The 27,966-nt window shown below is 41.2% G+C and overlaps 1 protein-coding gene across 1 annotated transcript; it reads left to right on the forward strand.

Annotated features, from left to right (window-relative positions):
• Positions 1 to 27,392, forward strand: SLC45A2 (solute carrier family 45 member 2). The gene is made up of 7 exons (NM_001037947.1): positions 1 to 458; positions 2,570 to 2,746; positions 15,208 to 15,533; positions 19,549 to 19,692; positions 20,386 to 20,509; positions 24,683 to 24,894; positions 27,157 to 27,392. The coding sequence occupies exons 1-7, from the start codon at positions 74 to 76 to the stop codon at positions 27,376 to 27,378; spliced, it is 1,590 nt and encodes a 529-aa protein (NP_001033036.1). The 5' UTR covers positions 1 to 73; the 3' UTR covers positions 27,379 to 27,392.
• The last annotated feature ends 574 nt before the right edge of the window (positions 27,393 to 27,966 follow it).

Consider the following 27,966-nt stretch of genomic DNA (forward strand, 5'->3'; position numbering starts at 1 on the left):
CAGCTTGGAGCAGAAACCCGAGGTCCACTCAGAAGGCGGTGGGCTTGCAGGCAAGGTTCCTCACCCTGTGGCCATGGGCGGCAACACTGGGCAGCTTGGCATTCATACCTGTAAGTCCCTAGCTGAGGATGACCACTTTGATCCTGTGGAGCCTCCCAAAAGACCCACAAGCAATCTCATCATGCACAGCATGGCCATGCTTGGCCGGGAGTTCTGCTATGCGGTGGAGGCAGCCTACGTGACCCCAGTCCTGCTCAGCGTGGGGCTGCCCAAGAGCCTGTACAGCACTGTGTGGCTCCTCAGCCCCATCCTGGGATTCCTGCTGCAACCCGTGGGGGGATCAGCCAGCGACAACTGCCAGGCCAGGTGGGGCCGGCGGAGACCCTACATCCTCACCCTGGGCATCATGATGCTCCTGGGCATGGCTCTGTACCTCAACGGGGATGCTGTTGTATCAGGTCAGTGGTCTGTACAGGTGGGCAGGCAGTGGAAAGGGCCCATTGTATGACTCAATAGGAGTAGAATGCAGATTTCTTTATGTGACATACAATTGGAAATTGATTAGAACGGATTGTCTCTCCTAGATTACAATAAATTTCCACTTTGGAATGACCCAATTCCAAGTTCTGTGGCTGGGGAACCTTTACTTTTAGAAACATCTAGGATGCATTGCTGCTGTTGTTTTATTGTTGTGAGGATTTAAAAATAGAAATATTTTTTAAATCTGTTTTGTCAACTGCAATATTTTTACATGTTTTGAGCTTATGCTTTATTTGGTACTTTTGTCAAATTAACCATTTGCCAAATGACTCCATGAATACTTATAATAAATTACCTACATGTCTAAATAAGAGCTAATTTTATTCATAGCTTTATGTAGAGTCTTTTAATGGGTGTAGGGCATCAGCCTGTCAGCTCAAGAGGACATTTTTGCACTGTAAATTCTGGGCAAAAACAAACCTGATGGTGAGGACATTTTCTTGCCATTAACCAGCCACCAATTCATCAGTAACTAGTGGTAGTACATAAAAAGGTTCATTGAAAGAAGAATTGTTAAACTTAAAAATAGCACACATTTCTGGATCATTAACTCTCAGACTAGCAGAATGGATGATAATGAGGCAGGATAGTCAGCTATTATTTGTATATATTTATTTATTTTTATTTTTAAAATTTATTTATTCATGAGAGACACAGAGAGAGAGAGAGAGAGAGAGAGGCAGACACAGGCAGAGGGAGAAGCAGGCTCCAGGCAGGGAGCCTGATGTGGGACTTCGATCCCAGGACTCCAGGATCACACCCTAAGCCAAAGGCAGACGCTCAACCCCTGAGCCAGCCAGGCATCCCTCATTTGTATATATTTAAAAGAGGTCATAAAAAAAAAAAAAAAAAAAAAAAAAAGAGGTCATAAACCCATAAATGTTGGTTATATCTGCAAAATATTCACAAAAACCCCTGATAAGAATAGTTGCCTTTGGGCAGAGGTACTGAAAGACTTTGGATGTAAAAAGTGGAGTGTAGGCTTATTTTTAGCTTATTTTAATAAGTTAAAATAAGTTAAATAATAATTAAAAATAAATTAAATAATAATTTTTAAAAATATGTGCATATATTGTTTTATTCTTAAGCGAAACTGAAAACAAGGGAAAACATTCTTTTTTTCTCTAATAGGAGACGGGATGAATGAATTCCAGCACACCCAGAGTGAATATTATTCAGCTGTTAAAAATTGTGCAGCTGCTCTCCATTAAGTGAAATGCAAAGATCTGAGGAGAGTTGGTTATAGATAAATGTGTCCGATTGATCCCATTAGTCAGTGCTCAAAGTATGGGTCTCAGAGCCAGGGCATCAGCATCCTTGGGCAGAGGGTGTTTAGAGATGCAAATGCCCAACCGCACCTCAGACCTATTGGAGAGTCATGAGTCATGGGAGAATCATGGAGAATCGTGGGAGACAGAGTCCAATAAATCTGTTTCAACAAGTTGTCCAAGGAATGATTAAGGATGCTGCAGTTTGAGAGCACTGTATTAGGGCACTGGTGTACATTTTTTTCTGTACGTGTTTAAGTATGTAAAGAGATATCTGAAGGATGGCCATCAGTGGGGCTGGGATGAAGCATTTCCCTCGACTTTTCTAGATTATTGGAATGGTTTACAATAAGCCGTTTACAAGAATTTTTGAAACAACTTTTTAAAATGAGATATGATTTAAAATTCATACAACTCAGTGATGTATCAGTATATCCCAAGGTAGTACAACCATCACCAACCACTATCTAAGGCTACCACATTTTATCACCCCGAAAAGAAACCCAGTAACCATTAGCAGTCACCTCCCATTCCCTCCTCCCCATCGGGACTAAGCAACCCCTCAATCTACTTCCCATCTCTGCAGATCTACCTTTTCTGGCATTCACATTGTGCAATTTTTAAAACCTGAAAAAACAATGAAGCCATTTTTATTTGGAAAAGCAAAGGGAGGTAAGTTGATGACAAGACCTTTTGGTGAAAATAAAAATGCAAATCCTTCTAATGCAGGATTAGGTGATGTATATTTATTTCCTTTTTAGCCTTGATTGCTGATCCAAGAAGGAAGCGGATTTGGGCCATAACCATCACGATGATAGGTGTAGTTTTCTTTGATTTTGCTGCTGACTTCATTGATGGGCCCATTAAAGCCTACTTATTTGATGTCTGCTCTTATGAGGATAAGGAGAGGGGCCTCCACTACCATGCCTTCTTCACAGGTAGGGAATATTCCAGAAAATCTTTCCTTAAGCTCCCAGACAGGGAGGCACTTCCACTAAAGCCAGCCAGTGTCTATACGCGTCAGAGTTTTTGAATGAAAGGGTCTGTTGATGGAATGCTCCCATCACGCGGCTCTGTCTTTCAGTGCATTTCTCTAAACAAATCAGCTTGTGACTGGGCTCTGGAGGTTTTGCAAAGGAAGTTTACTTAAGAGCTTTCTGAGGAATCATTTGTGGAGACATTTACAACTGCAATGAAAAGAGGCCCTTGTGCACTTCACTTTTTTTTCTTTTTTAAAATCAGTAATGTAGCATCAGCATTACTTAGGAACTTGTTAAAAATGCAGCTTCCTGGGCCTCTCACCTCCAGTTATTTTGGTTCAGTGGGTTTGAGATGGGACCCAGAAGTCTGCATTTTTAAAAGGATCCTGGATGATTCTGTGGCAAGTTTCCTAAGAACCGCATTTAAACGCAAAAATAGAAACAAACCAAGCAAATTCAAACAAACTTAAACAAAACCCATTAGTCCTTAGTTATATCAAAAGTTGGCATTTCCTCAACCTCCTGGTTTGAAAAAGGCCATGCCAGGACAATGAGGGCTCTCTTTGATTCTTGGGGCTGTTGCCGCTTCCTTTGGTTGCTGTTGGGTCACTCATTTAAAGCGATGCTAGCAATATTCAATATGTATTTATAGAGCACCAGTCAGGAACCCCCTGGGGAAAGGGGTTATACAGAAGATTATAGCACCATCCTGGCCTGGGAGGGGTTTTATATATAGTTGGGGGTGGGGAGGATCTATCAGTCCACCTTATTTGATATCTTTAAGGCCCAACCAAAATATTTATTTTGTCGTGATATATTGTCTCCGTTCATAGCCAGGTAGGTCCCATGAGAAGCAAGATCTTAAGTTTATGTTTCCAGTGCCTGCTCATGGAAGGAAGCCTTTGGGTCAATATTCGTTGTTTGAACAAACATTTGAATGGTAGCCTCTGGAAGCAGAAGCTGCCCAGGCAAGAGAGTAGTTCTTCCCTGCTTCAGGGAAAATGGAGGAGCAGGACTCAAGCCCATCCAACCTAACACATTGAGAATTTTATTGCTCTAATGTACTTTGGGCAGTGTGGCCACCCTTTCCCAGCTCACGTCATGTTTGTCCTGGCCAACCAGTCTCTCCCGTGCTGCCCTGTTATTAGAAGGCTGAATTTGGTATTTGGGGAACTTTTCAAAGGCTAGCACATAAGGTAATATTTCTATGAGTCTGAGAAAATATCGTGTTCCCAGGGACAGAGGCCAGGTCTGTTTTACTCATTGCATCCCTTTTCACCTTTTGCACAGCCTGGCACATCATACACAAGTGCTCAGAATAAATATTAATGGAAAAAACAAAGGAGGCTGCCCTTTTCTGTTCCAACAAAGGAGGCTGCCCTTTTCTGTTCCAACTTCCAAATTGCCTTCCCCCTTTCTCCCTTTGGAAATCAAAGCTGCTTGGAAACTTTCCACCCATTTCCTGAAGAGAAGACCTCACCCCTCCCCTAAATTGCAGGCAAACAACTTCTAACTTGGTCAGGGACTCTACCTACCCATAAAGTAATCAAAAGAAAAGTTTATCAAGTGGATGAAGATAGAGGTATAGACAAGTTGTGTAACTCCAGCAGGAAGAGATGGTGGAGGCTACAGTTCATCTCATCCATATCCTGAACTTCATTGCCCTGGGGCTGGTGTCATCTGCTTGGGCTACCATAGCACAATACCACAGACTGGGTGCTGAAACGACAGAAATTAAGTTCTCACACTTTTGAAGGCTGGAAGTCCAAGATCACGGTGACTACAGGGTTGGTTGGTGAGACCTTACTTCTTGGTCTTTACCTGGCCATCTCCTCACTCTGACCTCACAGGGCCTTTCCTTTGTGCACATGTTTCTGGTGAGTCTTATCCAATTTCAAAGACCAGTCCTGGGGTGCCTGGGTGGCTCAGTCGGTTAAGTGTCTGCCTTTGGCTCAGGTCATGATCCTGAGGTCCTGGGATTGAGCCCCGCATCAGGAGCCGTGCTCCACAGGGAGTCTGCCTCTCCATCTTCCTCTGCCCCTACCCATCCACCCTTGCTTGTGTGCTCTTTCTCTCTCTCAAATAAATAAATAAATAAATAAATAAATAAATAAATAAATAAATAAATAAACAAAATCTAGAAAGAAAGAAGAAAGAAGAAAGAAAAAGAAAGAAAGAAAGAAAGAAAGAAAGAAAGAAAGAAAGAAAGAAAGAAAGAAAGAAAGAAAGAAAGACACCAGTGCTGTGGTTTAGGGCCCCACCCTCATGACCTCATTTAACCTTAATTACCTCCTAAAGACCTTTTCTCCAAATGTGTCCTCACACGGGGGCTTCAACATTTGTCTCTTTTATTTTTTTTTTATTTTTATTTTTTTTTTTCATTTTTTTCATTTGTCTCTTTTAAAGGAGAAAGCAAAACTCCCACAAGACTTCTGCTTGTGTCTCATTGGGCAGAATTAGGCGGCATGAACACCCAGAGGCCCAGGGGGTTGGAAAAGTGAGGGTTTAGAGGAGGGTGAGAGAGGTAAATCCTTAAATCGAATTTTAATTCTGTTAGCTAGGAGGAAGGGGTAATTATTATGGAATAGGCCAAAGTTGGTAGCTATCACATAGAATGCAAACACAATCGAGTACTAGCCTAATGAGAACAATTAAAGGCCAAGACAAGAAAGAACTTACAAAGCCCAATCTATTGATGAATAATCAAGAGGTAATTGTATTTTAAAATTATACTCCAGTTCACAATGTTATCTGATCACATTTATTATAATACTATTCATAGGCTCCCCTGTATTCTAATTCAGTATGTATTTATCTTCTTTTTACAAGATTTTATAAACTACACAATTTGTAAAAATATGAGGGTTTACTTCCCCATGGCTTCTAACCTATTGCCTTCTTGGTAGCAGGTATGTAGAAATGTTAGTTGCGTAAAAGGAGACTCTTGGTTTCATAACCCTGCCTATATTTCATGCAGCTTTATACCAAGTTGGCAAATTGCATCCATCAGATGAATACGTTCATTTAGTTACCTTGTTTTGTCTCACGATCAGCACTGAGCTCTCAATCCCACCGACTGTCTCTGGTTATAGGAGGACCCCTGAGTGTGTGTGGATGGCTCAAAGCAAAATCTTTTTCCAATTAGTAAAAAAAGAAAACGTCATCCTCTTCTAAAATAGTACAGTGAAGTCTCACCTTGTTTAAAGCTTAGATTCTAAAGCCCCTGCCCAAGTGATGATCATGGAGAGTCTACATTATTCATAAATATCTCTCAGATCACAGATAAAATATAGTATGCCTTGATTTGTGTGCACGGACCTGCATAGCGACGGATCCTATATCTGCAGCAACATATCCTCCTTAACGTTTACTGCTGGACATGGGCTCAATGAATGGGATAGAAGACATTTATTAACATTTATTAGTAACATTTATAAAATGTTAATCTCTCTCTCCCCTTCTTTTCAAAGTGTGAATAGTTGAATTCTTTCCAGTTAAACATAGATGTGTGACCCCACCGTACTGTCCTTGTTCTGAATGGAAGCCCACATTGGAAAACGGAGTGAAAAATAATAAGCAATGCATTACCATACTGCTCTGTCTTTGCATACAGGCTAGACCTTCCGAATTTCCATGAACTTGGCAAAGAGATGTCTATAGCATTCTGCTTGAATCAAGCATTTTATGATAAAGGAATGTTCAGTGTCAGGGCCCATTTTGATTTTCAGCAACAGCAAGAAATTGTTTACCCAAGGAATCCAGTCATCTGAGTAAATTGAAATTCTTCTTTTCTTATTTATTTCAGAGCAATTTATTTCATTTTAGTCCAAGCCCAACAATTCCAAATGCTTTGCAAATAAGTGTCAAAGGGTTTGTTGCCAAAATATTTCCCAGCATATTTCTGACTTTTTTTTTTTTTTTTTTTAAGAAAAGACTCTTCTGGTTCTTAAGGGACCTTTTTGTTCCCTGGCTGCTTCTGTCTCTTACATTTAAAGGTAACTAACTATCCTTTCTCTATCCCTGACACATGTGGTAGATTTAGTGGATCCACCCTTGTCGTGCTACCCTATGCCTTCACCTCTGGGTGAAGGCCTGTGGAAACCACATTCACTAGTAGGAAATTCCTTCCCTGTGTCAGAATGCTTCTAACTGAGCATATATCTGCTAAGTTGAACCCACCACTTTGTTGTCCTTAGCAGTTGGCTCTATCTTGCAGCGGGCAGCCAGGATGAGGTATGATGGGAAAAGTTGCCCTGGTTCAAATCCTGGCCCACTGCTGAGTGGTTTTAGTATTTCTGAACTCTTATTTCCTCACAGGATTGTGAATCTTTACACAATGTTAGTTATTAATATCCTGCCAAATGCCCAGAGCCAGGAATCGTTTGTTTCAAAGGATCAAACACCAAATATATATATTTAGTTCATTTCCTCTATTCCCACTGGGCTTATAAAACCCATCAAAGTTTTATTTGTGGTAACTCAGAGGAACTTGTCCCACGTACATCTTTGGAAGAAGGATGGGTAGCTTGTTGGGGCACGACCTCTTTTAACTATTCTTCTTTTTTAATATCTCAAAGTAACATAAAAATGCTCAGGCTACAAACACTGATTAGAAATAATTTAAGGACTAAGAAAAGAATCTTAAAAATGAAATTTAGATAGACATGGGCTCCTATGAGCAAGCCCTTTGAACAAGTGGAAAAGATGCCATGTTTTGTGTTAGAGATTATTGAAATGCTTTCTCCTTCATGAGCAATTGCTGCATGAGTGGGTTTCTTGTGTCAGCTGGGTTCCCTTTGAAGTTTCCGTCCCTGGTGAACTTTCATATTTCATCAGTGACTTAGCTTGGAAAGGATGTGGCTGGAGTATAAGCCAAGGACATAGGCATGCCAGCTTTGTGGGCAACACGGATGACTTAGAGCAAAACGATTATTGTCTCCAAACTGCCATTTCTTTTCTGTTCAAGCATGAGCAACACACCTCTCCAAGAATCTCAGAGAAACAAAAGTTAGGTTTCATGTGCTGGGTCAGGAAATGAGAAATTTCAGGTATCTTATCTGAACTAGGGGAGCAATAGTAATGCATATGCTCAAATAAAGAAACTGACTTTTGGAAAAGTTATGGGATAATAAAGGTGAATACTTTCATGTGAACCATTATTGCGTTAGATGTACTAGCACATATTAGTAACTTTCGGCAGGAACACAAATTGCAAATTCAGTGCATTGACCTCTGGCAAACACCCTACGCCAGTTCTCTGCATTTATTTGTTTAATGATGGAGAAGAATATGATTTCAACATTGCTTTACTACAAACTTTTTGCCTACAGCGTCAATAATGCTCAACAATGCAAAGTATTGAATAAATCTTTATGTCTGAAATGGGCGTGGATCCCAAGCCACAAATTTCATCACTCCAGTGTTGAGCCTCATTGCCACGGGATGGTGAAAATTTAGCCTCAGTTTGGAATGTTATCCCATCCCTTTCCCCAAGGTTACCTCTAAGTTCTGGGTACTTAGAATGCAAGGGTTTGGGGCAGAGGGTTCCTGGGTTTTAGTGTCACCTGTTTGAGATGGTATTTACTGAGATGTCCACTGTCCTACTGCTTCTCAATGCTCAAGCTGAAGTCACAATTGAGTAACCCTTATTCTCATCTGTGAGGGCCCTGCAGAACCGTGGGCTTCTTGGCTCCCTACCTGCCATTCTGCACTTCCCACACCATGCCAGGGTGAGGTGAATGAACTCTGTGATTCTGCGTGCTTTCCTTTCTTCTTCTCTAACATAGAGATAAAATACAGTTGCTCAATTATTCATGGACTCGTATTTGCAAATTCGCTCAGTAAATCTTATGTGTAACATCAAAAGCAATACAGGTAGCTCATTTTCAGTCATTTACAAACAAGTGCAGACTGTATTGGGGGCAATTTGAGTCTGCCCAAGGCCTCATTCCCTGTGTGAGATAGATCAAGGTGACCTCCTACTTCTCATTGGGTTCTCATGTTGTAAACAAGTGTCCTCTTCATGAGGTATTTAGTGCCAAATTATTTGCATTTTTATTCTTTTTTGTGTGTATCTGACTTCACTGTTTAAAATGGTCCCAAATGTACTGCTAAAGTGCTGTCTAGAATTCAAAAGGGCAAGAACATTGTGATGTGCCTTGTGGAGAAAATTCATGTGTGAAGTGTTGTTCAGGCATGAGTTTCAGTGCTGTTGCCCATGGGCTCAATGCTAATGAAGCAATAATATATATTAAATATCTTTAATATACCCTCCTCAAAGTGTTTTTGTGAGGATTGGATGAGTCAATATATGTCAAGCACTTAGAACACAGCCTGACACATAACAAGCTCGTCTATCTAGACCCACTGCAAACCATTTCTTCCCTGAGGTCTTATTGCCTCCCTGGGGTCTGCCTAGAAGAATGAAGCATTGGTCCCTTCTGTTCTGGGATCCCCCTCAAGCCATTTGGGGGTGGTTCTGCTCTCCAACTCCCACTCCCTCAGTACCAGATAGGCCCTAAGAGCAGGGAGCAGAACCACCACTGCCCTAGGATTCACCAGCACATGTGCACCCATTATGAATGCCTTGCTCTTAAATCACATTTTTTTTTTTTTTTTTTTTTTTTACTGAATCTTCCTTCTGTGCCTCTGAAGCCTAAGGGCTTTTGAAACTCAGAAGCAAGAAGACAAATTCTTGTCTCACTGCTTTCTACTTTCATGTCCTTTCTCCAAAGCCGTAAGTTATCCTGGTTCAGCTTGAATGTGAAGGGAGGGCCCAAAGGGACAAGAACATATGGAAATACCACAGGACCTCAGATAGTGGTGGGTGGATGAAAACAGTGGTGAACACTTTAAATATATTATCTAACCATCTTTTAGGAGAACAATTGCCTTGTAAACCTGAAGAATGTCAAGCTACTTGTGTCTTCTGTCTTTGACCAGAGTATATATATCTTCTTGATTGATTTTCCTTGTACTCTCGGCCTCTGAGAAGACAGGTCATGCCTGTCTTATTCATTCCTGTGTCCACAGTGCCTAGCACAATTCTTGGAGAGTGGGTGCTCCATCAATCTTTAATGACAAATGGGTTCAAGGACACACACCCACACATGGTAGCTAGTACTTACTTTGTTAGTGTGTATATGTTGGGGGAAGATAGGGACCATATACTTAATTGAACACTTTTGTTGCTATTTTCTTAGCATATAGAATGGAGTTAGAATCACTCTCTCATGAACTCCATAGGAATTTGGGGGATTTTTTAGTCTGATCTCTTGTTGAGGTGAAGTAGCTGGCACCACACTTTTAGCTCTCTGGACTTGAGCTATTTTGCCATCAGAATGCAGATTGTTAAGCCACACACCTGAAGCAGAGAGGCAATTATAGGCACCTAGTAGACACACAGACCCTTTAGATTCCTTGGTCCTGAAACTCCCCAAGCTACCCATTTTACCTGTTGTAGCTGTGAACTAAAGAAAAACAACCCTATTTCTATATGCTTGGATTTCTTCCACGATGAGCCATTGTTCAAGTTGTATCATAAGTTTTATGAAACATAACATCTGTCTGTCAAGACACTCATTGTTCTGAGATTGGCTGTGGTCTGAGTGTGACAACGTGGCCTGGCTCCGTGAAGGAGCCAGCTGGATCATTTGTGGGCTCTTCTTTGTCAAGTTTTTGTAAAGCCTAGTTATCTGACATTAGCAGATGTCCTGTAGATGTTCCATCTTCTGGTTTGGCCAATAACCTGGTGATTAATTCCAGAGGCCCCAACGAGGCTGATGTTGGCAGAGAGATAAATGCAGTTTGGATTTAGATGTGGGGGTTGGTATTGGCCTTTCTTGCAGCTAAGATGACTTGGCTTTGTCTTGAGGACTATCTTTGAGGATAAAATCCTTAGCTTAAGCAGCAGCAGCAGACAGGAATGCGTTCAGTGAATCCCTAGAGCCCTCTGCTGGCCTTTATCATATCTGAGGGTGTGAATAGATTCAGTTTAAATGTTTCTATCCAGAGTTGTAATAGGTGCCTATGGAATAATTACCCTAATGGCCCACTATTCCCTCAGGCCATGTTCTGTTGTAACATTTAGCTACATCCTATAGTAGCTTTTGGACAAATGAAACAGTTTTGTCTGTTTGTTTGTTTGTTTGTTTGTTTTTACCCCCCTCCCAAAGAGAAGAGAGGATTGGAAATTCCCTAAATTACTTGAAGCAGATGTCAAAATTTTGTTCAACTAATTAATGAGGGAACTGACAGGGAAGGCATAAAGAACCGTTTCTCTAAGTTCTTACAGGGTGTGTGTATGTGATCAGCAAAAGTAAAAGGTTGGATATAAATTTGACTAACTTTCTACAGGGCAGTAAAACTATAACTTCTCTGTAATATTTTTGGGGTAATTTCTCTATTAGGCTACAAAAACAATACAAATCATAGAACCCTAATAATGTCTGCAATTTAACCTCATTTTTTCACAACTGCACATCATTGTGCTTTATCAGTTTTGCATTGTTGGTCAAATATCCTATGACTACAAAGTCCCATTCCCTAGGTTAGAGTTTTAGATAAGGGTGGAGCACGTTTGATTGCAAACTGCTGTCTTACCTGGCTATGCAGAATGATGTTTGGATTGGCAGCACTGGTGTCACTGGGGAGCTTGAAAAGAATGTAGACTCTCAGGCCATACCCTGAATCTTTAAAGTCAGAACCTGTGGTATAGATTCAATGTTTGTCCACTAAAATGTACACGTTAAAAACCTAATACCCCATGTGATGGTATGAAGAGGTGGAGCCTTTAGAAGGTGATTAGGTCATGAGGCCTCATGAGTGGAATTAGCATGCCTCACCAGACACACAATCTGCTGATGCCACAATATTAAACTTCCCAGCTAACACAACTGTGAGAAGTAAATCTTTGTGGTTTGTAAACCGCCCAGTTTAGGGCATTTTTGTTATATAAACCCAAACAGACCAGGGCAATCTGCATTTTAATAAGATGTCCATATGTTCATGCACACATGAACATTTAAGAAGCACTGCTTTAGACTGGTATTTTTTAAATCAGGCACTTACAGTTGCTACTCTTTCCAGGTCTGGGATACGTGGTGCTTCCACAGTACTTCCCACTTGCCCTGCTTGGTCTGTGGTAGGCCTAGGTCAGCCTCCAGAATTATCCTTGGATTCTAGTCACTGGACTCAATGTCCAAGTCCTTTCAGCCAGCTCTAGGCAGATTGTCACCCTGAGTGACAACCGGCAGTAGTTGTCTTCTCCCATTTCTTCTTCTTTTTAAGATTTTATTAATTTATTCATGAGAGACACAGAGAGAGCCAGAGCCAGAGGCAGAGGGAGAAGCCACAGGCAGAGGCAGAGGCTCCCTGAGGGGAGCCTGATACAGGACTCGATCCCAGGACCCTGGGATCATCACAACCTGAGCCAAAGGCAGACACTCAACCACTGAACCGCCCAGGCGTCCCTCTTCTCCCACTTCTGAATTAGGGTTTCTGTAGCAAGTCTATAGGGACTCGGTTTGGGCCCTGCTTCTATCACTATATGGACTGACGCTTTACATGTATTGTCATGTTAACCCTCACAAAACTCATAGGAGGAGGTATCATCATCCCCATTTCTCAGAGAAATGCCCAAGATCACATGACTAGAAAACACCCAGGTGGGGATTGAAAGCAGGGTAAATTCCAAACCCCTAATTTCCATGCTGTCCCCTGTCACTTAACCATGTAAGCCCTTGGCTTTCAGATCTAATTCAACTGGAAGAGTTTAAATATCTTTCTATCTCTAAAATCTTTGCATCCACTGATATATTGAAAGCTTATGGAACTTCATTGCTAATCAAGAGGGATCCTATAATAATTATTAATAATCAACATCCTCTCGGTACCATTAACTAGGCACCAATAACAAATAAACTCTTCAGAAATCTTCTATACTCTTTGAGTACCCAGCTCACAGTTCTAGCATCATTTATTAGTTTTTTGTTTGTTTGTTTGTCTTGTTTTTTTTAGTAATTGTTTACTTACCTGCTTCTCTCACTTAGAACTGCCTTCTGGGGAGGAAGGGATGGGGTGCTGAAGCTAGGAGAGTCCTTTACATATGTTCAGTGCTCAACAATTTTTATTGATGTACACTAAGCCAGCAGACATAAAAATAGACTTGGAAACCCTCCAATTGTAGGACTCGATCAGTCTAGTCGATATTGAATATAAGTCTGTCATTAGATTTATACCCACATATTTATATGCATGAAATAAAACCACCATTCTGTTGCACAGCAGAGGATTTATTTCACATATAAATTCTTTTAAATAGGCAGGAGTCTTTTGCTCTACATTTCCTTTGCTCAGTGGCGTGGTAAGTGTGAAGGAAAGAGGCATAAATGACAGAATTAAATGACAATATAACAACCATTGACCTGGTAACAAAAGATAAATAGTTTCAAAAAAGGAATGTGTAAGCTTTTCATAGGATTAATTAAGGTCGGGGATTCTCAACTGGGGGCCATTTTGCCTCCTATGGGACATTAGGCAACGTCTAGAGACATTTTTGTTTGTCAGGCTGGTGAAGTTGTTACTGGCATCTAGTGCGGAGAGACCAGAAATGCTGCTAAACATCCTAATGTACAGAATAGCCCTTCACAACAAAGAATTCTTCAGCCCAAAATGTCAGTAGTGCTGAAATTGGGAAATCTTGATTTATAATACAACCCCAAATAGTGTTTGAAATTTAGTACATCTTTATTGGTTGATTGCTTGGTTCAGCACATGACCTCTGACACCCTTGGTATCTCCATGATTAGATAAAGAGAGTCATTGTCTAATAGTGATCCAGAGGCACCATTAGTCCCAGAACTGCCCTCTGTGTCATAACAGAGTGTGGCTGGCTCAGGGGCCTCCCTTCCTCTCAAAGCCTGGGACCCACCATCCAGGACAGGTCCCATATGTGTCATTTATCTGTTTATGTACATGCCCATTACCCGTAACTAGACCATATACTCCTGTTGGCACAAGACGTATGTTTCACCTCATTGCACTCATTTGCCACAGTCTCCCATAAGTCTGTCTTATAATGCTTTGGCACTCAGGGCATATCAATGATGCTTTATTTTTGAAATCCATTGGTTAAGGAGTTTGTCATCTGTAAATATCCTCTATAGTACATTGTAACTAATGAGAATGAAGAGTGACTAGAATCACCCATTCTCCCACCATTCGGGATAAATTAAGAGTCATGGTATTTGACATTCAGATTTGTGTTCCTGGGGTCAGGGTTTATTCTGGGTGTTTAGAGTTACAGTTAGAAAATTCCTTAAGTTTCATTTTCTTCCTTGATTCCCTGGTTTGTGAGAATATTGTCTTTATTTGGGAAATAAAATAGAGTCTTCATTCACACAAGAAAAACAATAACAAAGTATTTCTGGCCAGGCAGATACATGTGTTTGGTAAGGCATGATGGGAAGTTGACATTTAAAGGTATCTGACAGAGTGATCAGCCCTATTTAAGTTTGTGATGTAGGTAGGAGGTGTGTTTGGCATCCATCTCCTTACTTCCCTGGGTACCCTCCCACCCCTGGGTGTCCCCGTGCCCTGCATTTCCAGAATCACTGATACCTGCCACCAGGAGAAACATCTGAGGAGCACTTACTACTTTGGTGCTGAGTAGTATGTGTCTTGCCCAGGTCAGGGGCACTTGTATTTTAAAATCCAAAACGGATGAATCACTACTAATAGGATTTCAAATATTAGACCATTAGAGCAGGATTGATTTGGGGAAGTCCTTCCTCAATGTCCCCCAAATCACACCGTCTTTGGCAAAAGCAGGTGAAGCAAACATCAGAGAGACTTCCATATTTCAACATATCCAACTTATTATTTGTTCTGTGACTATCAATTGGAACAAGTTCCTTTAGCTTCTAACAGAGGAAAGAAGACAGAGTCCAAAGCTGTTTGATCTTTGCAAAGGAAGCCTATTAACAGATAAATGCCAATACAAATAATTTTACTGCAGTCCAGCCCCAGTTTTTTTCTGGGGCTTTGTAAGGGCAGGAATTATAGTTCTGCAGCAGTTTAGAGAGTGCAATTTAGAAAGGCCACAGGACTTCTGATGGTGGCAATATTTGTGTCTGGCACTAGTCCATTTTCTAATCATGACCCTACTTGTAGGTTACTCTTCTGTTATTACCCCCGTATGATGAGTGAAGTCCAAGGGCACAGCAAGCACATGCCAGAGCCAAGCTTGAGCCCCTGTTTTGTGATTGTGAATGTCTTGGCCTCCTGCTGTGTTAACTCCATCAAAAGCAGGTGCCTCTGCTCACCTCAGGGAGTTTTCCCACTGAAGGGGAGGGTCCGGACTCCATGAGAAAGAAGATGGTTTGCTAAATATGCTAATACAGTTCTTTCTTGTTTTCCAGGTTTTGGAGGTGCCCTGGGTTACCTTTTGGGTGCCATCGACTGGGCCCATCTGGAGATAGGAAGAGTATTGGGTTCAGAATTCCAGGTCATGTTCTTCTTCTCCGCCTTGGTGCTTACTTTGTGTTTTATTATTCATCTCTGCAGTATCCCTGAAGCCCCACTTAGAGATGTTACAAAGGACATTCCCCCACAGCAAGCACCCCAGGATTTTCTATTGTCATCAGACAAAATGTACCAGTATGGGTCTATTGAGAAAGCTAAGAACGGTTATGTAAACCCAGAGCTGGCATTGCAGGGAGAAAAAACCCCAAATCCTTCTAAACAGGTAAGATGCAAATTCTTTTTTCTTTACTCAGGAAAAATATCCTTGTTCTTACCCTTCTTATTTTTTTTTTATTATTCTCTTTTTTTTATTTTTTTATTTTTTTATTTTTTTTTATTTATTTTTTTTGCTCTAACAACTTTCATACAAGCTCAGTCAATCTCTATGAGTCCGACTTCTCTTGTTGGGTTAGCCTATCTATTTTCTAGGACTATTGGGATATTTAACTAAGATAAGGCATGCAAAAGTGCTTTTTAAGCTTTATATAAGTAAATGAGCATATTATAGTCATTTATTCAACAAACTACTTTGGGTACCAAGTACATGAAAAGCACTACTAGGTATTGAGGGATCATAAAACAGATTATTAATCTCTGCTCCCTGTGCTCAAGAATTTACAGCTGTAACAGGGGGCATAATAATACCAGTTTATACGAATACATATTCCAAGGTCAAATATACTTATTTTCCAAAACGAGAGAGGTGGCAGTACAGTTTGGAAATTGGAAATTTTTTTTTAATGGCAAGAGGAGGCCTGAATTATTTCAGGATTCAAACTGGATCCCATAAAATTCATCCTCAATTCCTTCATGCCATCATTGCTTACTTTATCATTTCAATGGTCTCCTTTTGAGTGTACTCTTAGGAAGTTCTCTTCCCCACTCTCGGCTCTGGGCCTTTTTCATGTATAAAAGCACCACCACCCAATCTCCAGTTGACAAAAGTGTACATTACGTTCAGTAGAGCAACTCCCAAGGGCTCAGAAACATTGAAAGGGCTTCACCAAGGGAACAGATGAGTCACATAATAAGATGCCAGCTGAATTTTCATTCTGAGTTAAAATACCCAAAGGGCTTTGAATATTTACATTCCCAGCTTTTACAGAAATACTAGGCACAATTTGAAAGCTCATATTTATTTTTGGATGACAGGGAAAATTAGATTAACAATGAAAGTAGGATGAAAATTATGTATAAGGCAGAAGCATAAATTAATATTTGGAATGAGAATGAATACTTCTGGCCACATTCACTTTTAAAAACTTTGCATTTTTGGAAAGAAAAGAAGGAAAAGAAGAATAAATCACTGAGTCTGAGGCATGAAATTCAGGCTGTTGTTGTTTAAAGATTTCATTTTTATTTTTTAAAGTAATCTCTAAACCCAACAGGGGCTCAAACCTACAATCCTGAGATCAAGTGCTGCATGCTTTACCAACTGCGCCAGCTGCGGGCTCCTGTTGATTTTTGTTCTATGCCCTTAGCTTCTTCCTATGGTTGAGTAAAAAGTAACAATCGTGCATTGAATTTATTTTTCAGTTAACATTTATTTTGACAGTTACCATATTCTATGGGCAAGAAAGTTATTTTTCCTAATTCCAGAGGAATGTCTATACTTTTATTTTATTTTTTTTTAATTTTTTATTTATTTATGATAGTCATACAGAGAGAAAGAGAGAGAGCCAGAGACACAGGCAGAGGGAGAAGCAGGCTCCATGCACCGGGAGCCCGACGTGGGATTCGATCCCGGGTCTCCAGGATCACACCCTGGGCCAAAGGCAGGCGCCAAACTGCTGCGCCACCCAGGGATCCCAATGTCTATACTTTTTAAATACTAAGTACAGTCGTCCTCATTTATCTGAAGTTTCACTTTCTATCTTTCTGTTACCTATGGTCAACCACTGTCTAGAAGCAGATGATTTACTGTCAAAAGGTCAATAGTAGCTTAATGCTATGTCATCCACCTCACTTCATTTCATCACATAGGCATTTTATCATCTCATGGCATCACGAGAATAAGAAGAGTGAGTATAACATAATCATGTATTTTGGGAGAGAGAGACTACATTCACACAACTTTTATTACAGTATATTGTTATAATTGTTCTATTTTATTATGTTATTGTTAATTTCCTACTGTGTCTGATTTATAAATTAAACCTTATCATTGGTATGCAAGAAAAAACATAGTCTATATACAGTTCAGTACCATGTGCAGTTTCTGGCATCCACTGGGGGCCTTGGAACGTATGTGCCATGGATAAGGGTGGGAATGACTGCATGAGAAGATCAGTTCAGTCATGGCCAGTAGGCTAAATACTACAAAATTGAAAAATTAAAAAACTCAATTTATCTAATAAATGTACAAAAAGTAAATATATTTTCCACAATGAAGAATTAAAAAGCATTATTTTTTTTTATTGGTGTTCAATTTACTAACATACAGAATAACCCCCAGTGCCCGTCACCCATTCACTCCCACCCCCCGCCCTCCTCCCCTTCCAACACCCCTAGTTCGTTTCCCAGAGTTAGCAGTCTTTACGTTCTGTCTCCCTTTCTAAAAAGCATTATTATATAAAATTAAGAATTGTAAAATAGCCGTTATAGTTAAAATAGAAACTTCCATGAGAATACCTTGTAAATAAAGTAGTCAAAACTCAATTTCATTGTGTCAAGATTAAGAACAGATAAAGATTTGACAAAACCTATCATCCCACAATGATTGATGTTTATAGTCTCAGTGAGTGTCTTAATATTCCCAAGGTTTCTTTCTCCTCTTATATAACAAGATGCTGAAAGCTGTTTTATTCTTTGTATTTCAAAACAGTTGTGTCAGTAGTTCAAAATTTCTGATTTTCTCAAAGCTTCTGATACAAAAAAAGTATAGCTGCTGGTTTTAACATAATTTAAGTCTAAATTAAAGAATATGGGTATGTGTATTGATTATGCGTGTGTGTGTATGTGTGTGTATTCTATATTGTCTTCACTTTAGACTCCACAAAGGGCTCATTTTTTAAAAAGATTTTATTTATTTATGAGAGACACACACACAGAGAGAAGCAGAGACACAGGCAGAGGGAGAAGCAGGCTCCATGCAGGGACCCCTATGTGGGACTTGATCCCGGGTGTCCAGGATCAGGCCCTGGGCTAATCCACCTTGTTGAGCCACCCGGACTGCCCACAGAGGGCTCATTTACATGTGCTGGCTCATGGCAGGATCCAGAGAAATAAACTAGGAAAAGGTACTTGACCAAAACCAGGGAGCTGATTTGCTCTTTGTATTAGTTTTCTATTGCTACCTAGCAAATTACCACAGTTTGCGCATCTTAAAACCATATTTATTATCTCACAGTCCTGTAGATCAGAGTTCTGGGTGGGCTCAACTGGGCTCTCTGCTTAGGGTTTCACAAGGCTGAAATCAATATGTTGATGGAGGAGCATTCTCATCTGGAGGCTCAACTGGGGAAGAATCAGCTTTAGGGCTCATTCAAGTAGAATCTAGTTCCTTGTGTTTGTAGGACTAAACTGCTTATTTTCTTACTGACTGATGGCAAGAAGTCACTCTCATCTCCTAGAGTCTACTCTAAGATCCCTTTCATGTGATCCCTTCCACCTTCAAAGCCAGCAACCCTTGTGCTTTGAAACTCTGATTTCCTCTTCTGCTCCCACCTGGAGAAAATTCTTTGCTTTTTAAATTGCTCATGTGATTTGGTTAAGGTCACCCAGATAATCTCCCTTTTGATTAACTCAAAGTCAAGAAATTAGTAACCATAATTAAATCTGCAAAATCCCTCTGCCATGTAGCATAGAATAATTATAGGGTAATATCAGAGGACAGGGATCATGGGGCCATCTTAGAATTTAGCCTACCATGCTTTCAGATTCAAGAAATCTAAGAATTATAATCATCTAAGGGCTAGCTTAGATCTGTGAGCCTTGTCCTCATGTAGTGGTTCTGCCATCCAAAGACAGGATGCTAGATATCTCTTACATCTTGGCCCAAAGCAAACCCCATTTCCAGACCTTTTACCCTTAGGTCTCCAAAACCTTATTCAGGGCCCTCATACTTGACAGGGCACTTCCTATAAGACCCCTCCGTGGAAACCTTGGTGCCATGCCCAGAAAGTGTGATGCTGGGGGGTAATTGACTGACACGTATGTGACATGGCTGTGTGCTCTGGCTCACACAGCTAGCTGTATGTCTGCACTGAAGGTCACACCTGTTTCCTGTTTTATTCCAGATTAGTAAGACAATGACCATGACCTCACTGCTGAGGGTGCTGATGAATATGCCTTCCCATTACCTCTGCCTTTGCATCAGCCACTTCATTGGATGGACTGCTTTCCTGTCTAACATGCTCTTCTTCACAGATTTCATGGGCCAGGTAATAAACATGTCTGTGCACAAACTCATTGACTTGCATATCAGTCCTTCACTCAGCACCTGTTGAGTTTCTTCTGGGCTCACCCCAAGGATGGGCACAGTAAGAATGTAAGGAAGAGTACCTTTAAGGAGCTGTCTTACAGACAGGAACTGGAGAACAAGTTACTATACCCTAGAAATCTCTATGGGACCAGGACTTATCAAATACAACAAACAGGAAAGAATCAATGTGAGCTGCAGTAGTCATGGCAGGCTAAATAAAGGAGGTATAGTATAGTCCTGGCATTGAAAGGTGAATAGGAGTTGGACAGAGAGAGAAGAGGGAGAAAACATTCCAAGCAGAAATAGGAATGGCATTGTGGAAATGAGTCAGAAGAAGCCTGTTGGTTATACCAGAGGAAGGGTACCAGGGTTGCTTAGTCAGGTGGGGGCCAGATATTAGGTGGAAGGAAGGGTATTAATGATCCAGAGAGATACTGTTTAGACTTGATGGCATTAGGACTTCTTGAAGGTCCTTGAGTAGAAGTGTAAAAGGATGAAAGGGGTGATGTGGTCATGGGAGAATGAACTCTGTGTCCTGGGAAGGGCCCCCTGGGCAGGGACATGTCGCTCCTCAGGATGGAGAAGCAGAGTACATGAAAGGGGGTCCCTACCACACTGCATTTGTATCTCAACAGCCCCAAATCTCTTTCAGATTGTATACCACGGGGATCCCTACAGTGCACACAACTCCACAGAGTTTCTCATCTACGAAAGAGGGGTCGAGGTTGGATGTTGGGGCTTGTGCATCAATTCCGTGTTTTCCTCACTTTATTCTTGTAAGTCTCTTCCTCCTCAAGGTGTCTTCTAGAAGGCTCTGGTATAGCAGAATATTGGATTTTATGTATTTATATGTATTCTTTTGCTCTTTAAAATACCAGATTCTTGAGGTGCCTAGGTGTCACAGTTGGTTAAGCATCCAACTCTTGGTTTCAGCTCATGTCCTGATCTCAGGGTTAAGAGATGAAGTCCCGTACTGGGTTCCTCCCTCAGCATGGAATTTGCTTGGGATTTTCTCTCCCTCTTTCTCTGACCCTCCCACTCATGCTCTCTTTCTCTCTTTTTCTTTCTTTCAAATAAATAAATTAAATAAGTAAAACATCATATTCTTGATAAATTATGGAAATCAGGAAAAACTATTCCCTTAGAAAGGACCACAGGAAGTATCCTTTTCCATACTGAATTCTATGTTATTTTCCTCATTGATTAAACTTTCCTTGGAATCCATGGGTTCTTGATCAAAGTTATCTAGAAAATAAAGGGAAACCTTGTAAACAAGTTAGTGAAGTATTGGATGCACAAGGGCTACAGTCCCAGCACTGACTATCAGGTCTATGTTCTACTGGAGAAAGATCACTGGTGGAGTTTCACAGATATGTTTATTAGATCTGTAGATGACAGACCATAGGAGGGATGGTTAATATGCTAGGTGACAGAATTAATGTGCAAAATGACCTTAGCTCAAGTGAGGGAGGAAGGCATGTCATAGGAGCACTGTTCCAGGATTAAGGATGACAACTTTCTTTCTCAGGTACCAGCTTTCCATGGGGACTGGAGTCCATTAACCCCTGCTTAGCTAAGTTTCAGTTCTAAAGACACTGCAAACAAAGAGATTTCTGTGATTGGTTTTATTTATTGTGTTTTTCTAAAAAAGATTTTATTTATTTTATTTATTTAGGAGAGAGAGTGCACATGTGGGGGGAGGAGCAGAGGGAGAGGGATAAGCATATTTTGCGCTGAGTGCAGAGCCTGATGCAGGGCTCAATCCCAGGGATCCAAGATCATGACTTGAGCTGAAATCAAGAGTTGGCCTCTCAAGAGACTGAGCCACCCAGGCACCCCTGTGACTAGTTTCAAACATCCCAAACTAATGTACTATAACACTAGTATCATTTGGTGCCCAGCAATGTATACGGAAATCTCCAAGCTCTGTATACATTGAATTAAGTGAAATAATCTAGCCAATAAAATGTATGCAGGCCTCCCATTGGAATGGAATTGGAATGGAAATTGGGCTTCTAATAATAAAGGGAGCTCTCCTGGATTGTGGGGAGATAGCTGGACCCCAACTCAGAGCTCTAAGATTTGGGCAGGCCCAGGGGACAGCAAGATTGTGACCCAGGTGGTAAAGGGGGAAGTGATGGAGGACAATCCCTGTTAGCATTCTCAGGGGCACTCATTCTGTCATTGAAGTGTGCTTTTTAGGGGGAAGAGAGTGAATGTATATATTAACCCCTTGTCTGACCTCCAACTAGCCATAGCACAGCAGGAAACCTGCTGCAAGATAAAAAAAAAAAAAATCTCTTCAAAATATAGCACAACTGGGGAAAGGGAACCTAATACAAACATGTAAGTAATTCATGGCCTAGTAATCATGAAGCCATATAATTTATTTTTTAAAAATTTAGGATAAGCAAATAATAGCGGCTTAAACCTTATATTTCTCCTTTTCCCCCCTTAGAGTGCATGAACTAAGAACATTCTTAGAGGAAGATGTCAAGTACTTAAAATAGAATCTGAGAGTTGTAGATTAAGGTCTAATTATTCATCTCAATCCCTTTATGTTTTCTAGAGATGGGGGAATATTTACTACCACCTTCATTCTTGTAAGAGGAGCCCATTTTTTTCCACAAGTAATAAGTATTTTAGTTTTGTGTCAATTAAAAAATAATTTTTTTCAAAGAATCCCTACCAGGGACCATTCCATTAGTCTAGTCTTAGTTCCATTTCATGGCACTTGAAAATTAAAATGCATGTTATTTTTAGGCCCCGTTGAGTTAAAAGCTCTGTGTACAATAAGCTATTATTTGAATCGTTTTCCAAAGTTATTTTAATGTATAAACCAGTGGGATCCCTTTCACTTGAATTAGAACTAAAATTTTATTTATAAAATACCATCCAGCCCTTAAGGATCTTCAGGGGCTCTCCATGACCATAAGATAAAGTCAAAGTCCTCAGCCTGGCATTCCATGATTTTCAGTTTGGTCCGATTCGCACTTTGACCCCTCTCACTCCAGTTCAGATTCACTACACCTCATGACTCACTACACAGACTTCTTCAGCTCTGTGGATTTTCTACTGCTTTTGGTTTCTCCTTCTCCAGATGCTCTTTCTAATTCCACATCTGGACAACTGCTAATCATGCTTTTAGACTCAGCTCCAAAGTAACTTTGTCTGTTAAGTCTTCCAAGTTCTTTCCCCCTGCATTCCAACCCACCCTGAGCAAAATCAATCATTTCCTTCAATTCCAGAGTGCACCCTCTATTTTGGACTCATCACATAACATCAGATGAGAATCCAGAATTTCTATCCAGATGCAGTTTGGCAGGGCAATCTGGCTGCTAGGGTGAAGGGTGAGGTATGGTATTTTCAAGTTCCTTTTGCATAGCAAGCATACTCAGATCCATGAAAATGGCAATATTTAATACTGGAAAGTAGCCAATTTTTCATATCCTACAGTACTATTCATAGCTGGTGCTTAAATCCAGCATTTCCCTCCGATCCCAATGGGAGGCACAGTGTGAGGACATAACCACAACTGGGTATCAGACCCAGTAGAGGGCAAGTCAGCTTGGCCTTTACACATTGATTTCTCTTCATGGATAAGGGATTCTTTGCTTGGCTTTGTTCCGAAGTTACTTCTGTTTCCAAATAGCGCTTTATGCTTTTTTACCTTCTTCTTGTCTGGCCTATATAATTGGATGAGAGCATTTCCCCAGTGACTACTGATGGTGTCTTTTAAATACTGAGATACCAAAAAAAAAAAAAAATACTGAGATACCTAGATTACATTTTTCGTATAATCATTAAGCAAACAGAAACTGAACTAACTATATACTGCTCTCACTCTTAACCTTGACAACAGCTCCCTGGGGGATGGTATGGATTTAATAGAGAAAGCAATGTTGCCCACTTGTCATTTTCAGAGCTCTGATTTCCATAGGATGAGACAGTGTTTAGTTTCATAATATATTCAGTTGTAATCCAGGTTAGGTTTCTTGTCTATGTCATGTGAGTCCAACAGTTCTTTGTATAGATAGGGGAAATTTCATTCTTGAATAGACACATTTCAGGTCTTAGCATTCATCCCCTGGGTTCATGTGTTCCAGTAGAATGGTCAGGGGAAAGATAGGGAGCGTATAGATTAGAAACAGCTATTTAAAAAGAAAGAGCAAAGTTTTTTAGGGATCTCATTTGATCCTGGAGACAATTACAAAGAAGGGTTTTATTAATGTCTCTTCTTTTTTTTTTTTTTAAGATTTTTTTTTAGTTGAGGAAGCTGAGATTTTGAAAAGATAAGGGAATGGACAGATGGTGAGGGAGTCAGCAGTAGGGAGGTTCTGGGTACAGTGAGGGCCCCTCACCAGCCTGGGAAGTGTTGGCCAGTCAGGGAACCTGTCTTTAGATAAAGGACATTCTTCACTTCCTTCTCAGGTGTGCAGGTGATGTTCAGATGGAGGGGAAAGGACCAAATGGCTTGGATTATTCTTAAAATCTGGTTGTTTCAGTTTCCTCCAGCCTGACTTTGGGCCACGGGGCCAAGATAGGCCTGGATTGTTGTGTCCTATTAGGCTAGACTCTGTGAATCAAAAGGACCTACTTTTCTTCCCCGTCTTGCATCCCCACAATCCCATAGCCAATGTGGGCTTTTCCCACCTTTGCATTCTGTTGCTATTCAACTGCCTGCTGAACAGTGCCTGGTCCTTCCTTGTGGAAAAAGAAAATCAACCTCGCAAGGCAGTTTCTAGCCCTCTGTATGCACAGGATTTAAGATGGATTCCAAAAGCCAGCTGTTTTTAAGCACAGATAAGGAGGTTCTTTTGTTCCTGACTCAGCATCAAAGGAAGACTCCTAAAAAAAAAAAGTGAATCTTCAAAAAGAAAGATTGTCTGAAATTACCAAGTGTTGTGAGGCACCGCCAGCTGTAATTTCTTTCTTTCTTCTCCCCACAGACTTTCAGAAACCTTTGGTATCCTACATCGGATTAAAGGGTCTTTACTTCACAGGGTATTTGCTCTTTGGCCTGGGAACAGGATTTATTGGGCTCTTCCCGAATGTCTACTCCACCCTGGCTCTGTGTACCATGTTTGGTGTGATGTCCAGCACTCTGTACACTGTGCCCTTTAACCTCATTGCCAAGTACCACCGCGAGGAGCAGGAGAAGGTGTGTCATTGAACCTCACCCCAAAGGCAGAGGGGGGGATAGGGTAAGAAAGTGTAGGGCAGAGCTAGAAAATAAGGATCTTGAAGCAGCAGCTTCACTGTCCTCTTTCCTCTGCAGCTCTGTGCACCTGGAGGGCAGTAGAGAGATACTGTTACCCTGTTATCTTTTTGGGGGGGAAAAGGGGGCTCAGGAATGCTGAGAAAGCAGCCCAAGTCACACAGCAAGAAAAGAAAGGGGAGCCTGGGGATTCTGACAACTGTCCCAATGTCCAGTTCACCTGCAGCTTTCCTGGGGGCCCCCACCCCCAGCGGCTGCAAAGGTGGAATTTCTGGGAATTATTGGTTAAGGGTAGGAGATTCCTAACCCACATTTCCCTTGGAGGCCAGGCTTTAGCAAGTCAGACTCTGTGGGGGGAGGAAAGCTGAGGTTGCAGGTGGTCACCCTACCAGCTGCCTCCAGGGAGGCCTGCCCCCATCTCTGTCTTGGAGATCAGGCTGGAGGGCAAGGCACCAAACTGCCCCCAAAGAACGGTAGGTTGGGTATTTCTGCTCCAAGATCAGCAGCTCTTCTTTTCAAAAGATGTAACTTTTTCTCTATGAAAATAGGTATAACATTTCCTTACTTGGCGTAGAGATAAAAATGCTAAAGAGATAACTTCAAGCTCACTCTGCCACAGTGTGAAGCTGAAAGACACTGAACACATTTCTGTGGTTGCAGTGCTGGCCCGCTTCTCTATCATTTGACCTGGCCAGTGCCACAGGGTGGAGTTGCAGAGGAGTTAAAAGCTTCCAAACAAGAGTCTGTGGCTGTTCTCGCCCCTGACGAACGCTGTCACTAATGTTTCCATGTGTGCAAGGGTTTTGTTGTTAGAGATAGTTACCGTGAAGAACTGTCCCTTCTGGGAGAAGGTTAGGTGGTATGAGGGCAAAAACACATAAGCTTTCGATTCAGAGAAACGTGGATTCAAATCCTGCTGCCCCTACTTTGCAGTTGTGTGACACTGGGGACGTTATTCATTTATTTATTAAACATCAGTTAAAATGAGTTCATTTTTAGATAAGGTTATATGTTCACATGGTTCAACAACCACAGCGATATATACATGTGGCTCCACCTACCCGTTTTCTATGTCCCTCCGGGGCCTATGTGTAAGCACTTAAGAGGTTTTTGTTTATCTTTCCAGCATTTTAAAATGAAAATCAAGTATGAATCTGTTTTCTTATTTTCCTTCTTGTGTTCAAAGCATAATGTGCATTTTTCTGCACAATGCTTTTTTTTTTTACGCTTTAATTGTATAGGAATTATCATTCAAACTGTCAGAGCCTGAGCTTCCTAATCAAGCAAATGGGAATAATATGCCCACCTTATGGTGATTGGAAAATGGAATAAAACAAGGTAGTACAGGTGGCCTGCCTAGCATGCTGCCCACCTAGCACCTGGCAGAGACTCAAAAAATGGTAATTAGTATTGCTGTTGTCCTATGGGCATGGTAGTGTGTGCATCCAGGGAAGAGGGGAGGACAAAGAGAAGTGACACAACCAGAGAATCTTGCATAAGGCTAAGGCCTAGCACGTACAAGACACCAGATAAATGGCAACATTATCAACCAGTCCATACCAAGCACATTCTGAAAGGCTGAATTACTTTTTTTATATTGCTTCTCCTATGTAGATCTGTGCTTCAACACCCTTCTTAATCATATTTGAACTTTTAACTCTACTGAAGGAAAGAAACGGGATATTTATTGAGTTTCTATTATATTATACCTACTGACTTCTTAGGAAGAGGTATTTTGCATATATTAATCATTTAACCTTCCCAGGCATTCACAGGGGTGTGTGAGACTTTGTGGCAGGTAGGAAAAGCAGCCTCATGCAGTTTCTTGGTGACTGTAAAGCAAGGACTGGGCAAACTACATCTCATGGGCCAAATGTGGCCCGCCGCCTGCTTTCGTACGGCTGGTGAGCTAAGAATTCTCTTAAAATTTTTAAATGCTATGTTACAAGAAAATCAATAGAAGGGTAACATTTGTGACAAGTGAAAATGATATGAAATCCAAATACCAATGTCCATTAGGTCATATTGGAACACTGACTCGTTTATCCACTGCCGCCGCTTTTACACCACAATGGCAGCGTTGTGTGGTTGCAACCAAGACCATGAAAGGATTTCCTACCTGGTTCTTCACAGAAAAAGTGTGCCAGCTTCTGCCCCAATGGACTGTTCATGTAGATTAAATGTCTTCCTGTGTTTCTCTTGCAGAGACAGCAGGCCCGAGGAGGGAGCCTGGACAGCGGCGAGAGAGGGCAGGGCCTGGACTGCGCAGTCCTCACCTGCATGGTGCAGCTGGCTCAGATCCTGGTTGGAGGTGGCCTGGGCTTTCTGGTCAACAAGGCCGGGAGCGTCATCGTGGTCATCACGGCCTCTGCGCTGGCGCTGATCGGCTGCTGTTTTGTGGCTCTCTTTGTTAGATACGTGGATTAGGTCAATAAAGAGACACTGTCCCTACTCTCAGACACAGGGAAGTACATGGCAGGAGATCAGTCTCTTCTTTTGGCTCTGGAGTTTTGGGGTCTGCCCACTGGACACCCTGTGTTATGACTTCAGCCTCAACTATCTGCCCACACCTCACTCCTCTGCACAACAGTTTGCTGCTGTCAGGCATCGCTTATCTTAGGAGAGGCTGGGCTCTGCCTCCATTCAGTGGGGCAAAGGCTGAGTGTGGGAGAGAGCGCCTACCTCTCCGGGTATTTCCAGCCTTGAGAGAACTCGAGAAGCAGACTGGTTGTCCACATGACAACTGAGTTTATTCTATCATGTGTTTTCTTTTTCTTAATCAGAGTTCCGTATTTTGTTGGAGGGTCATATTTTTCACTAATTCACCAATACTCAAAATATTACTGATGATTTATTTTACCATATTAATTTACTGGTATTTAATTCATATTTGATTTCCTCATATAGACAGTCCCTGACTTAACAACAGTTCGACTTACCAAATTTTTTTTTTTTTTTTTACTTTATGACACTTGGAAAGCAATGCACATTCAGTAGAAACCCATACGTCAAATT

Source organism: Canis lupus, chromosome 4, assembly GCF_011100685.1.
Source record: "Canis lupus familiaris isolate Mischka breed German Shepherd chromosome 4, alternate assembly UU_Cfam_GSD_1.0, whole genome shotgun sequence".
In the NCBI taxonomy this organism is placed as follows: Eukaryota; Metazoa; Chordata; class Mammalia; order Carnivora; family Canidae; genus Canis; species Canis lupus.

Bases quoted from the DNA above. Each gene is read 5' to 3' on its own strand.
- SLC45A2 (NM_001037947.1), top strand. From the start codon at position 74: ATGGGCGGCAACACTGGGCAGCTTGGCATTCATACCTGTAAGTCCCTA. The intron at 2,747-15,207 runs GTAGGGAATATT...CTTGTTTTCCAG, and splicing joins CTACCATGCCTTCTTCACAG to GTTTTGGAGGTGCCCTGGGT. The intron at 15,534-19,548 runs GTAAGATGCAAA...GTTTTATTCCAG, and splicing joins CCCCAAATCCTTCTAAACAG to ATTAGTAAGACAATGACCAT.